The following is a 14958-nucleotide window of genomic DNA, read 5'->3' on the forward strand; positions in this document are numbered from 1 at the left end:
TGATGTGCAGGTTCCTTTTTTTAATAATGAAAGTCTCATCATTTCAAAAAGTCTCACCAGCGAGATCTCATATTATTATCGCTGACATCACAGATTATTGAGATCTGCGAGGACGGGGCCATCTGTGAAAGAGGGAAATGTGAATTTTCCTGGGCGAAATTTGTGTGCAGCTCTGATTAAAGTAACCCATTAAGTTCAGAGTATCCAATACCCAAGCTGTAGCACTGAAATCCTTTTTTGCATCCTGTTAATGAATACATTTGGAGTATATTTAATTATTATGTTGAATGGTAGCTGATAAAGTAACCTCTCCGTTGTATCATTCATTATTGCACCACACTTAAAAGTGCACAACCCAGCAGTAAAGTCTCATGCAGTCACATTCTCTAACAATATGACAGCCTCTTTTCTTTCTCATGATTGTTGCTCTGCGCGCTCCTGAATTCTGCAGGAGCAGGTACTGCTTATCATTTCCCTCCCCTCCCCTGTTCTGTCTGTCTGTCTGTCTGTCTGTCTGCATGTCTCACATCCTGATCAGAGAGTTTCTTTTATTATTTTATTTCTCGCCGGATTAAAGCCAGACCCTGTGGAGTAGAAACCCAATCTCTCTCACTCCTCCTTCCTTTCTCACCCTCTTTTCCATCAAATTCACCCTTTACTCCCCCCCCCTCCCCTTCCAGCCAAACCAGACTCCACCCTGAAATGGATGGATTAATGACCCCTCTCCGTCTCTCGCACACAGTATCACCTACAGCGCTGTCTGCGTGCCTGTGTGTGTCATTATCTTTTGTCTTTCTGCAGGACGATTGACATTCTGTGCGTGTCTGTGTATGTGTATGAGTGTGTACCTGTGCAATACACACAATTGTGTTCACTGATGCTCTGTCCTGCATGGTGAGTCATAGTGGAGGACCCGTCCAGTGCAATGCATCTTAGGCAAGTACATACAAAATAGTCTGCAGTGGTTATGTGATTGCTTCCATTAAAGTGATTATGCAATCAACAGCACTAAGTCAGGCAGGCAGACAGGCAGGCAGAGCAACGCAGACAGACAGAAAGACGGGAGGGGGTAGATGTGGAACGCACACACATGCACACACATACACACACGTACACACACGGCGCTCAGGCAGTCAGGGGGAATTTCTCTCTTGTTAATAATCATTATGAAACGGCTTCACGTGGAGCACTTGCCTCTCTGCGCTCAGCATGACGGCAGGTCTGTCCCGGCTGCCTCCCTACGCACACACACCTACTTATAACTCTCCCCTCTTTCTCCAATTCCTCCTCTCCTTCCACCTCCTCCTCCCCTCCTGACAATATTTACCAGGGCTCCCAGAGGAGACGACGTCCCTCTCTGCGCCTCCCAAAACTCCCCCCTTCGCACTTCGAGTCGCAGGCTCGAGCGCAGGCCTGCACCGCTGCTTGTTTTTAGGAAAGCACACAGATGGAAAAGGAGAGAGAGATATGTGAAGCGTTGAGCCCAGCTGGGATGGTGCGCAGTCTGGCAACAGGGACTTATTTAAAAGATCTACTTTCTTTCTGTTGTTTTACACCTCAGCGCTTTACGTCTAATCATTCTCTTTCAGTAAAATACTGTCGATGTTTTACGCATTGTGACACTTTTATTATGACAAACTTATAATTATTTTTCATGGTCAAACACTTTATTCCTTAAAAAAACACAAATTTATCAGGTATTCATGAAATTCATTCTTTGTGCAGTTGTTTGGGCGAGTTGAGTCACGTCGCATGAATGGCTTCGACAAATTAAAAGGATGCAATTTAATTACGTCCAAACAGATTTGGCAATAATGCAAAAACGGACTGAATGGAAAAATAGACATTTTCTTTGTGAATTGTGCAAAACTTTTGCAGCAATATGACTTTGCAAAAGTACTTAGTTTTGTTTTCCTTTCACACCTCGCAGCAGAGAAGTGCGAATAATTGCTAGAGGAACTGATGTGCATGACAAACACACTTTAAATCGGAAGGTTGACGGTTTGATCCCCAGCTCGCTCAGTCTACATGTCGAAGAGTCTTTGGGAGAGACACTCAACCCCCCAAATTGTTCCCGGTGGCATAGCCAACGATGTGTGAATGTGATGACTAACTGACAGTTGGAAACTTTACGTAGCAGCCTCTGCCATCTGTGTGTGGAAGGGTGAATGTGACATGTAGCGCTTTGAGTGGTCTACAAAGGCGACTACAAAAGCGATTTATAAGTACAGTCCATTTACCATTGACACCAAGCTGAGCCACAACTGGCATTGGTAAGTTTAGTTTAGACAAAACGCCTCAAAGGTTTTGTAATGACAAGAAAGAAGTATTGGTGTAAGCTAGTTTTAAATTTGTTTTGTGTATCCTACCTTTATCCTAGTGAAAATATAAAAAACTGCCTAATACAATTGTCACATAACAAAAGCGTACTTGTCAAATTTAAGGGCAAAAAAAAACAGGCAGCTTAAAGGAGCAATTCTCCCCAGGAAAAAGCCACTGTCAGTCAAACCTGGTGTTCTCTCTAATCAATAGAAGCAATAATATTGCGCCATAGCTGTGGAGAAAGTTGTACAAACAGCTTGTGGTTTCGCCCATTCTACATTCCTACAACACCCAGCGTGCATTGCGCCCCTCCCTCTGAAAGGAACGGCCCAGCGAGAGACACTGGAATGAAGTACTACCGTTTTCCAGTCAAGGACATTGATCGCTGCAGGCGATGGCTCAGAGCGGTACAGAATCCGAAATACGATGAGAATATGCCGGTGGATCGTCTAAAAAATCTTCAGGTCTGCAGTCTACATTTCAAACCTGATCATTTTTAACGAGACATGACATCGGAGGCGGGCATCCTAGATTGAGGAAGTGTAGTTTAGCAAGCTCTGGTGGAGGTTTTCCAGGGCCCATTGGAGAAGCAGATAGCATCCTCCTTTACTGGCCCTTTAAGCTGCCTTTAAGGTTCATCTGTGCCCATACCTGCCCTGGAAGGAGCAAACTAAAATCCTACTTTTCTTTACCTGCTTTTCTTTTTTTTCCTTCTTCCAGCCAAGAAAGCAGCAGACGGCTCGGTGATCGCCAACGGCTACTGTGACTTCTGCCTCGGAGGCTCAAAGAAGACCGGCTGTCCTGAAGACCTCATCTCCTGTGCGGACTGTGGACGCTCAGGTAGGGCACCGCTGAAGGGGATGATTGGCAGGAGGAAGGCGGTCCTTTGTTGATGCACAGTTTTTAAGCATAGTTTCATTTGTTGAGTATAGATTTCTTACCAACAATATAAATAAACGCAAAGTTTGATTCCTGTGATGCTTTAAATGGATGGACCATACCGGTGTTTCTCCTTGTTGCCCAACTACAAATCATGTTCACTATACTTAACTCATTTACAGACGTTTGCTGTAATGTTTTTTTTCTTTATTTTGCGGTGGGTTTTTTTTACTACAGTGTGAAAAAACATCTGCAGAGACTTAAGTCTGACCATAGATAGCCCATGTTTAACTATGGTAGCCTTGAAGGACAAATTACATTCAGTGAAAGCATTCATGTTTCAAAAATCTAAAAAACATTTACATGCTGAAGTACTTAAAGGGGGTATTATGCTAATTTCAAGGTTCATATTTCACTCGGTGATACCTGTGGAGTAGCTTAGCATACTAATTTCCAGTTAAAAAAGCTTGTCATGTTTCTCACACTGGTGCTCTGTGCAGGCCCTCATACAGCCTCTGTCTGAAGCGACTTAGTCAGCTCTGTACCTTTTAGAAACCCCAGCCCAACAGGCCCACTTTCTTCTGATTGGACAGCTCTTTGTGACGTCACAAAGTGCAGCGTGTAGAAAAGACTGCGTGAAACCTGGCGTTCACAGCAGCCTGCAGACTCTGCTGAGAAGCCTGGGGATTACTCCAACATACTTTCACCTACAGATTTGAAACTTCACCCACGTTTAGTCTGGGCATCCAACATTGTAACATTATATGTCTAAAAATGTGAAACAGCATAATATCCCCTCTTTAAGTCAGAATCAGAATCAGGTCGATTGCGAAGTAGGTTTACACATACAAGGAATTTGTCTTCGTGTTTTGGAACAAAATAATGAACAAATAAATAGAATAAAACAACGACAAATCTTAAATGAAAAATAAAATAAACAATAAAATATAAAGACAATATAATATAAGAAATATGTACAAGAAGTGTAAATTAAGTAACATTTATAACATTAGCTAACAAGGCATTAACTTAAGGTTAACTGTTAAGTTTGAATTAGTACTCTGGGGTGTACCTTTTGAGACTTATTGTCCTTAAAGGCCACCATATGAAATGTACAGCTACGGAAAAACATTAAGAGACCACCGCAACAATATGTTTTTCTCTGGTTTTACTATTTATAGATTTGTGTTTGAGTAAAATGAACTTTTACTTTATTGTATACGACATTTCTCCTGACTTCCAAATATTCCAAATATTCTCATGTAGGTCTTTTATTTGCAGAAAATGACGACTGGTTAAGATAATAAAAAGATATTTTTCCAGACATTGAATAATGCAAAGTTCATGTTCATTTTTAAACAGAATACTTTTAACTTCGGAAGAGCTCAGAAATCAATATCTGGTGGAATAACCTGGTTTTTAATCACAGCTTTCATGCATCTTCACGCTCTCCACCAGTCCTTCACATTGCTGTTGGGCGACGTTAGGCCTTCCTCTTGATCACACTCAGGAGGTTTGGGGTTCAGATCTGGATTGGGCTGACCATGACACATAGCGAGAGATGCTGATTAAGGAGCAATCTGAGTGGTCTCTTAATTGTTTTCAGAGCCGTATATCTGCTATCAATTATTTCTGTAGTTGTTTTGAGTAGCTGTGATCTCCTGACTTCTCTTAAGTTACTTTCTACAAGTTAGTTTTAGAATAGAAACGCTTGGCTGCTTTCCAACACTTTTAAACACTTTTAAAACTACTTTACAAGCTTTGAAAACGGTGGATATTTTGTGAATTGTAAATTCTTATGTGCAAAAAGAATTTGTCATTACTCAAACACACATTTGTTGCTCCTTGAAAGTTTTTTTTTTAACGAGAAAGAATCCGTTCTATATACAATATTATCAATGTCTCATGAATGATATCTTATTAAACATAGTGGGGAAAATGTTTTTGATTTTTTTTTTAATTGTTGTATACAAAAAATCAAAAATCACATGGAATACTGTTAAAATATAAGGATGAAACAAAAACACTCGGGCATGTCTTGTCAGATTACTTTGTCTGGGGACTATCAATCTGGCACTTGTAGTCATGTCAATTGATCGCAATGTTGTCAACAAGCACTTATTGGCGTTTGAATATGACTCACTAAATTGTAACCTTTGTGTGACCTTGTCTGGCAGAAAAAAACAACAACAAAATTGCTTCAATCCTGTCTGCTGCGACCCCTTTCAATCCTGGCTTCATGTACAACAACCTGCTTTACAATTGTGATATTATAAACCATTGTCTATTTCTACTTTTGAGCTCATGTCCCATGTGCTTTAAGGATTTGTGACGCTATGGTCTCCTTCAAATTACACTGGAGTCGAGTTAAAGTATGATTTCTGCAACATGGTTGTATTATTTGTTCTCTTTGTTTTGGTGTGGAATGTGTTTGTGTATTATTTGATGCAAGATTGCAATATACAGTGCAGAATTTGTGTTCTTATTACTTGATTGCATGTATTGTATATATATATACATATATATTTTCCCCACATGTTTCTTTTAATCTGAAAATAAAATAAAACCGAACTCAAAAGATGTACGTGATTTGTAGTGAATGGGCTGCAGCATGCAAAACACTGGTATGGTCCTCGTCTTTACAACCACCCACAGAGAAGACAAATGAAGGTCAGGAAATGAGGATGACATAACAATATTTCTATTGTCGTGATCATGTAACAGCAAGTACCAGGAAGAAGTATAATAATAGGATAGGAAGAGAGATAGAATATATTGTACGTGGTGGAGAAGTGGACTGCAGTGGAGAAGGGCGATTTGTTGTTTAGGAATTTGATAACTGTAGTTTTCAAAATTAAAGGAAGACAACTGAATTAAAATGTGTTTTTTTTCTGCAAAGATTAATTCAGCAACCTTTACATCTGCAAAAAAAAAACAACCATTGAAATCACCATTAAATGTAAATAAACCCCTTTATGAAGCAAACCTACCGATGGATGGATAGCAGATGATGATTCCTCCAAATACAGGAAGCAGTGGTGAAAAAACGTTGTGTGGGTGTGTGCTTGTGCGTGTGTTCATGTGTGTGTGTGCGTGTGTGTGCACCCAGGCCACCCATCCTGTCTGCAGTTCACAGTGAACATGACGGCTGCGGTGAGGACTTATCGCTGGCAGTGCATCGAGTGCAAGTCCTGCAGCCTGTGTGGCACCTCTGAGAACGACGTAGGATCTCGCTTTATACTACATGTTGTTCTAGACACATGTGGCTGCACACACATACACACACAGAGACAAAGACTAACACATATAACACACTTTGCAAACATACTGTAGTGCATGATTAGAAAACTGTAGAATGTATTGCTTGAATTTAGTTACACAGTCTTTTAGTATAGTACGGAAGCCCTAAGTGGACATACATCCATACATTTTATTTACACTATTTTCCAGTGTTAAGGAGCCATTTTCCGGTTGTTTTCTCAAGATCTCGACTTATTTATGTCGTTATCTTGAGATAACAACGCTGCGACCAGCATATTGTTTTGTTTTCTAGATTCCCAGAAAATTATCCCGTTATCACAAGAAAACCAGTTTTGTTATCCAGAGATAACGAGAAAAATGAATCCATTATAATGGCAAAACCAGCTTTGTTATCCAGAGATAGTGAGAAAATAAGTCGAGACCTCGAGAAAACGACTGACATTAACTCATTACCGAGGGAAAACAGAGTAAATCAAATGTATGGATGCATGTCCACTTTGGGCTTCCATAGCATAGCAAGTTTAGGGGATATGGATATTTATCCTTGAAGGAACCAGTATTTGAAAACTGATCCAGGAGGTCGCTCAGATTCACAAGCTTTCTAACAGGCTTCAGTGAACGAATCCTCTGGCTGAGGAGTGATTTATTGGCATCAGGCTATATTTGTCTTCATAAAACAGATGAAGACCCATGAGAGAATGTGAAGGATAAAATGATATCCACCTTTAACAGATTCTATTCTTTGAACTTGAAGTAAGCAGGTATTTGTAATGTACATAAAAAGTGGACGTAGCCTCTGGTTTCAAAAGTAAGGACAATACAGAAGTGCCTTAAAGCTGCATTCTGTCTAACAGCCAGCAGGGGGAGAATTCAACGATTGTAAAAAGACGTTTAAGTCTTTAAATGCAGACTTATTCCCTCATTTAACATTTCCCTTATGAGTTTATTGTCCCGAATAATGGTACAATTTTTGGTAAAATTATAGATAGAACAGGGTGTGCTTTTGGGTGTGGCTAGGTGTGATTGACGAGTCTTTGCCATTGGCTTGTCAACCAGTGCAGAGATGTTAAAATCCAGCCAAACGTCCAAATATGGTCACTTCTGGTTCTGAAATACCAAGAATGGTGACGGCCAAAATGCAGAACTGGAGGCCTTTAAAAGGATCTTTCACAAACCAGGGGATGACACCCACTTCTTTTACACAGTCTGTGATTTGTGCTCACACAAAATGCGTGCAGATATTAAAGACTCAGATCTGGTTATTAATTTTCCTCGGCTTAAGATAAGGGGTGGAGGGAAGCTGTGAATACGACCCACCAAAGTAAAAGTCCACACACAGTGTATCAGATTAATGTATCACATATCAGCAAGAAACTATACCTTATACTACATTACACATTCAATAAATGTGCATGTGTTTATATTTTAAAATCTGTCCCTACATATTAACATGTGTGGATATTCTGCTCTGTTTCAGGACCAGCTGCTGTTCTGTGATGATTGTGACAGAGGCTACCACATGTACTGTCTGAGCCCTCCCATGTCTGAACCCCCAGAGGGTACGTATAACTCCAAGAATCCAAGCAACATTACCGAGAGATACTGCATACCTGGAGGTGTAAAAAAGTGGTAATGTGAAGAATTTCTATATTCACAGGCCTGTGTTTGGTCAGACCGTGCAGCATAACTCCGCTGAGAACAGTTGGGTTGTTTGCACAGAATTACGTAACTGTCTGTGCTGTAGGTGGAGAGACAATCACTGAGGAGAGTGTAAACCTGCGGTCAACACAGTCAGACTATCTCTGGGTGGACTTAAAATAAAAATAATTTAACCCATCACTGTAACGGGAACAGTCAGAAATCCGCCTGGCTGGACCGGCCCTGAAGCTGCAGCTAGCGCTGCAGAAATGCAGCAGGTACATCCATTCAAATCGAGCTGTCATTTGCCTACGACACGTAAGATGGCTGCCTTAGGATGTTTGATGGTGTTGTCATGGAAATGAGTAGTAGAAGATAATCTGTTTCCATGGCAAAAATGTCACTTGTCTGATCATACAGTAGCAGTGCCACTTGTGTTCAACACCCGCTAACAGTGTCATGCTCTGCCCACACATGCAATGCTTCTGATTAGCGAGGAACACTTCTGAAATCCAGCAGCAGAATTCAGATTCGCTCTCCAGAGGAGACCTGTATATATTTTTATACATAGTGTGCTGTGCTTGATGCTCACATAACACCTTAAGGCAGAATGCAGCAGGGTCTGCTTACACTTTGAAGCATAAAGGTTGAGATTCTGTTTAAACATCCATCTCAAGTTGATGTTTAATTACTGTCACAAATCCCCCGCTCAAATCCAAACCAAACTAGTCGTCAAATCCCCGGCATCCTCGCAGCACAGCCACAGCTTGTGGTGTTTTAACATGGAGCTTTAATTTACAGTATTACTTAATGCTCTGTCGAAAATGAGGCATTAATCCACAAGGCTTTACAATAGCAGTGATTGAACTTCTGATCTGTGTGTGTTTGTGTGTGTGTGTGTGTGTGTGTGTGTGTGTGTTGTGCAGGGAGCTGGAGCTGTCATCTGTGTCTGAGACAACTGAAGGAAAAGGCCTCAGCCTACATCACCCTCACTTAATCTACTGGAGCTGCGCCTCATCCTCTTGGCCCGTCATCCTCTCCCAAACCTCCCCTTCGCCCCCCCTTTCTCTGTGCCTCTGCTGCCCCCTTCCTCCTCCTCCTCCGCCGCTTCCTCCTCTACAATCCGCCCCAGTGACCTTTGACCTGACCGAGCACACAGCACCCACAGCGCCGCACCCATTCTTGAACGTCCGTGCAGCAGCGAGCCAACCTCCGTCACACTCCCCGATGTGCTTGACCTGAACCCCACCCCCCTAACCCGACGCCGCGTCCCCCCCCTTTCTTGCTCTGTCTCAACAGAGGAATTCATCAGCTGGCAATAAGTTTGCTAGTGAGACACTCACTCCGGCCCGCCAAGGGCACTTCAGAGGCATTCTACTCCACAGGAACCCTCTTAAGGGCCCTCAGAAGAGCCCTAATGATCTTCAGCTGCAACTCAGTCAAGTAGTGAGTGAGAATTAATAGGATGGATAGGTGTTAGGCCGAGGACAGGGCATGAAGACTCTGGATAACCATGGAGCGGTATGTTTCAGTGTTAGCCAACTGTGAAATATACACCTAACCAAAATTGAATTTACTCCCTCTGTCCTTTACGGCGCACAGCAGAGATAAGACGTTGAACTCTGCAGGGCTCGCTGCCCTGTGCAGTTTGAAAGGGGGATGAATTGTACAGAATTCAGACTGATTCTCCATCTACACACTCTTACAAATCCCTCTTCACTGGCAAACAATGAGCATCAGGTCAGGAACTTTCTCTGACCTCACCGAGTCCTCTCTCCTTGCATGTGGTGTCCACAAATAAATGAAGCATTTTGGGATTGACACTGAAGGTTTTAGACTCCGGACGTGACCCTCGGATGAGAGAGAGATGGATTTTTCTCTAATCAGCCGTCTCTGATCAAACAGTGTATTTAAAAATGACATTTTAGGCTTAGCATCCCTCATAAATCCTTTACCTGACCTTCATCCGCCTTTCCCTTCTATGAAACAATGACTGTGAAGCCAGTGTGAGACTGAAATGCTCCTGGTGCTTGGTGTGTTATCTTTGTGTTAAGAATGTAAGACGGATGTGTGGAAAATGCAGATCTTGTCCGGCCCATGCCGAGGCCTGAAAACTTCTTTTTTATGATTCCCTTTTTTTATTTATTTTTCATTTGCATGTTGTTATTTCAATTATTTTTAAAGACTTTTAATTGACATTGAAAAGAAAGCACACTTAATTCGCAATAACGTGTTTGTGAAATGAACTGTTTTGGCCAAACCTGGTGTGTTTTAAACTCTGTGTGTGCTTGTGTGTCCATTCGTGTGAGTTTTTCTGAGCTCTACAGTAATTGTAGCCGGCTCTATTCTAAATGGTGACATGACTGAGCAGCCTGAAGGTAATGTGAATGTAAAGAGGACGACGGTATTTTCCTGTTAAGCCATTCTGTGGCATTAATGTGCATTTCAGAAGTCTGAAGTTTGAAGTCAAGGCCAATAAGTGTTTAAAACATAGTCTGACATTTTGGCAAACTGGTTCTAAATTCAAAGTGTAACACAGTTTAAATAAAAAGAAAACTGCTTTAAAAAGTGAGCTTTAGAGGTGCTGGTAGTGGGATTGTTTTTACTTTTTGACAGAGCCAGGCTAGCTGTGCCCTGCTTTAGCTCTTAAAGCTAAGCTAAGCTAAGCTAACCAATTCCTGGTAGTAGATTCAAATCAAAAAACGTTTTTAATCCTTTTACAACAAATCCATTTTGAGTCCTCAAATGTCCCGATATTCTCACCAAATTGAACACTTCTTAAATCTACATCGTAACATTTGCATTTTATTCATCCCAAGGATACCTCTTAGTTGAGTACGCGATTTATTATTCTCCATCTACTACACAACAACTGTAGAAGAGCAAATCTTTGATAAAAAATCAGCACAACACACTGACTGTGTCGATTGATTTTATGCTTGCAGAGACGCTTAAGCTCTTTGTTGCTAGCCTAAAGCGAGAATCAACATTTTTCACTCTGAACAGCGGCTTTGAACTGTCACCAAACCACCTGTAACTTAATCCACTTTATACTCAGATTCAAACCATCGTAGAATCACCAAAACTGACACCTGCATAAGTGAAGTCATTGGTGTTAAAGAGGGGGTATTATGCTGTTTCACATTTGTTGGCCAATGTTGGATGCCCAGACTAAACGTGGGTGAAGTTTCAAATCTGTAGGTAAAAGTATGTTGGCGTAATCCCCAGGCTTTTCAGCTCAGCCTGCAGGCTGCTGTGAATGCCAGGTTTCACTTTGTGACGTCACAAAGTGCAGCCTCAGCGGAGAGCTGGCCAATCAGAAGAATGTTGGCTTGTAGGGGGCATGGGTTTCTTAAAGAGACAGAGCTAATTGAGTCATTTCAGGCAGAGGCTGTGTGAGGGCCTGCACAGAGCACCAGTGTGAGAAAAAATGATGAGTTTTTTTTAACTGTAAATTATGCTAAGCTACTCCACAGGTATCACAGAGTGAAAAATGAAGCTTGAAATTAGCATAATACCCCCTCTTTAAAGTCAAAGTCAAGCTGCAAGTAGCTTGCTAGCTTGTTAGCTACATTTCTTGCCAAGTAAAACAAGTTGTTCAAATCACATTTGTGTCCTGTAAAACATGAGGCCACCTGCTTTGTGAGACTGAAACATTTGTGAGAGAGGATGTTAAAAAAAAAAGTGCAATCTGCCAGTCCGCTCTGCACGTAAGAAGCCCGTAGAATAAATCAGCGCTTTAAAATCCTAGGCTCAAATTTTAAGGCTCCGTTTGTCAGAGTAGAATGAATCTAACCAGCCAGCATGAATTGTTTTGGAGTTGCACTGACAAAAAGTTGTTTTTTTTAACCCAAAGGCCTAGTACGTCATCCTCAACCAGTTGAACTGTAATGTGCACATTAAATAGCTGAAGTGCTGTTTAAGGAGGGAGTTTGATTTTTCATTCTGAATAGTTTGTTAGCAAAGGGTCGACGTCCGCACAGTGATCTGTGAGCTTTAAGCTTGGAGACAATTGCTGTAAATAGCAAACTGAATTAACAAATTGCCATGTCATACAGTATCTGTGTACATATCAAAGTATGAAACGGGTGAAATTCAGTTGGTCTTTGGTTTGAATGAACGTCTCATTTGAATGCTGCATCATGTCTCTGAAGGGAAACTCGTAAGATCAGATGGCTTCTGAGAATGTACCTGACCTGTAATCCTGTTTGCCATCTGATACAGAAAGACGTTCGGTGCAAATACTGTGCTACTCCTCAATTCAATGTAATCCACTGATGCATGAATGACACCTGAAATGTTTCAGATTTCATATTTTGATATAGTCAGGATTCATTTTTAATTATGCTTAGAAAAATGATCATTTCCTGTTTGTTTCCTTGTTTGGTTTTAATCTGTGTCACATTTTGCACAGCGTGGCTGCATTTGCTCTCCAAGTGCGTGTATGTCTCTGTGTGTGTGTGTGTTTGTCTGTATGTGTGTGTGTGTGTAAGCACTTATGATTACAGGAAGGTCAGAGAAAAGCAGATTGAACCAAAATAGTGCGGCGTTATTAATCTGCAGACATTTGTTTCTTAGTTGAACCACCTGCAGGAGGATGGAAACGAAACTTATACTTGAGTGTACAACTTTCCCAGAAGGCACTGGGATAAGGAAGGATGCAGTGTGTTATATATGCCAGCAAAACCAGTAGTACCCAATCAGAAAGTGTGTATTTTCCTTTAACCAATCAGAGCAAACAACTAGTCTGAATGGCGTTGGAGTTGAAATGGATGCTGATGATGGAAATGTTTGAGTGGTGGCTGGACGATGATGTCGATGGGGACTGAAAAGCCTTTAAATGGGGAGTTTCCCGGCACTTAGTAGGTGGAGTCAAACTTATTTTGATTGTACTATGTGGGGAGGGTGGGGAAGCCATGCTGGGGTTATGGATGGGTGTGATTATGTAATGAGACTCGAGCCTTCCCTTTTGTACAAATGGACAAACCAAGATGGCGGAGGCGACGGGGGCGGGTGGGTCAAACAAAGGAACCGACATTTCCCCCCCGTCTCCTCCCCGCGTTGAAGGCCGTCGGGTTGGCACGGCCGTCGGGTTGAGGCTTCGGACTCTCTTGTAAATTGTCGTTCTGTGATCTTGCTTGCACTTTTCTTTGTTCGTTTCCCAAAAAGAAGAAACAAAATTGTAAGTATGTGTGCGTGCGAGTGCGGGTGCACTTTTTATTTCTAATCTTGACATTTTTTCAACGTGATTGTCTGTTGTAAACAAACACTGGATACAAGATGAGTTTTTAATTTGTATTTTTTACCTTGAGAGGAAGATGAAATCTTCTTGGACATTTTTTAACCCCCTGCTCCCTCCCCCCTCTTCCCCTCCCTCCCTCCCTCTCTCTCTCTCTCGTTCTCTGTCTGATACCTGGGAATGCTTTGAAACGACTGTGACCGCATTGCTGTCATAACTGCTGTCAGTCATTCTCTGTGAATTCATCCCACTTTCTCAATTTACCCAGTTTTTTCTCTCTTCCCTCGACTCATTTTTTCCATTAAAAAGATGAGATTGAAAAATGACCTGCACCTTTGTGTTGACATTGTGTGTGTGTGTGTGTGTGTGTGTGTGTGTGTGTGCGAGCATGTGCATTTATTTGCTGGGGAATTAATCACTGAATATGTGTTTTTTTTTTGGACAGTAGTCAGTCAGTCTGTCTGCTCGTCTGGTTGTCTGTATTGTTGCCAACTAGGACAGCTCACTAGTCAGTTTAACCATTTTTTTAAGGGGGGCTTTCGAGCCCACACAGTTCCTCCCTCACATGCAGTTATACTTGCAGGCTCGGAGCTGAGTCCAGCACTTACCATCTCTTCCTCTTTTCACTGGGCAGATAAAAATCTATCAAAGCAGAGTGTTCAAAGTCAGCCTTCAAACCCTGAATAACTAATTATCATTTCCAATTTAAATACACTTTGCGGCTAAAACACATTCACTAGAACTCCTCTCTTTTCTTTTTTTTTTTGCACAGCTCTCCAAAAATATTCTAACCTCTTCATGTGTTTAAAAAAAGGAACAAGTCGACTATGAATTGACAAAAGATTAAGAGACAGGATTGTTTCGCTGTAGCTGGCCGGCAAAACTGGGAATGGGGGGGGGGGGACAAAAGAGCCCCGGTGTGCACAATTGTTTTGGAACAACAGCGCAGAAGAGAACACACTTTGCTATTCAGGGCAGGTACAGTTTTGCTGTTTGTGATGTATTCCTGGAGATGAGACATTCATCATAGCTGCCGTGTTGGCCAGACCTGGCTGAGCAACAGCAGCAGGGTGAAGTCAAGCTGATCAACAATTCCATTTTTTCCCCTTACATGTACCTGCTTCCTTCCAGGAGCCAGAAAAAACGGTGCATGCTTGGTTCCTCGGGGGAATATAGGTATTTTTAACAATATGCTCCAAAAAAACTCCTCCATCCATCCTTTGGCAGAGCTCCAACCTTTTCCAAAATCCTGCACAGCACCCCCCCAACCCCCCGCCATCCTGTGCATACAGAAACCCACACACAAACGCCCGTGTGCCACACACATTCAGATATGTGTGCACACAAACACACGCGCACACACATACTGTACAGTATGCACACACAGCCTGGAGCCGCTCTCTTCTTATGAGCTTCATTACTCTGACCCCAGTCTCCCTTTCATATCTCTGAGGATGTTTATGCAGTGTGTGTGTGTATGTGTGTGTGTGTGTGTGTGTGTGTGTCTGTGTGTGCATCTGTACGTACGTGCGTGTATTTGTGTGTGTGTGTGTGTGTGTGTTTTCACTCAATACCCAAAAGAGTATGTGTATGTAAATGTATTTAGGCCCAGAGTAAGC

The 14958-nt window shown here is 41.9% G+C and overlaps 1 protein-coding gene across 1 annotated transcript in view; it reads left to right on the top strand.

Moving 5' to 3' along the window:
* The window catches only part of dpf1 (double PHD fingers 1), a 57944-nt gene extending 44299 nt beyond the window's left edge, over window positions 1-13645 (top strand). The window contains 4 exon segments of the mRNA XM_069676555.1: window positions 3043-3162; window positions 6311-6423; window positions 7940-8021; window positions 9027-13645. Of these exon segments, the coding sequence (XP_069532656.1) occupies window positions 3043-3162; window positions 6311-6423; window positions 7940-8021; window positions 9027-9097 (386 nt within the window). The 3' untranslated portion in view covers window positions 9098-13645.
* The last annotated feature ends 1313 nt before the right edge of the window (window positions 13646-14958 follow it).

The sequence above is a fragment of the Semicossyphus pulcher genome, unplaced genomic scaffold, assembly GCF_022749685.1.
Source record: "Semicossyphus pulcher isolate SPU_LCO1_2020_fin unplaced genomic scaffold, fSemPul1.0.p SCAF_26, whole genome shotgun sequence".
Lineage (NCBI taxonomy): Eukaryota > Metazoa > Chordata > Actinopteri > Labriformes > Labridae > Semicossyphus > Semicossyphus pulcher.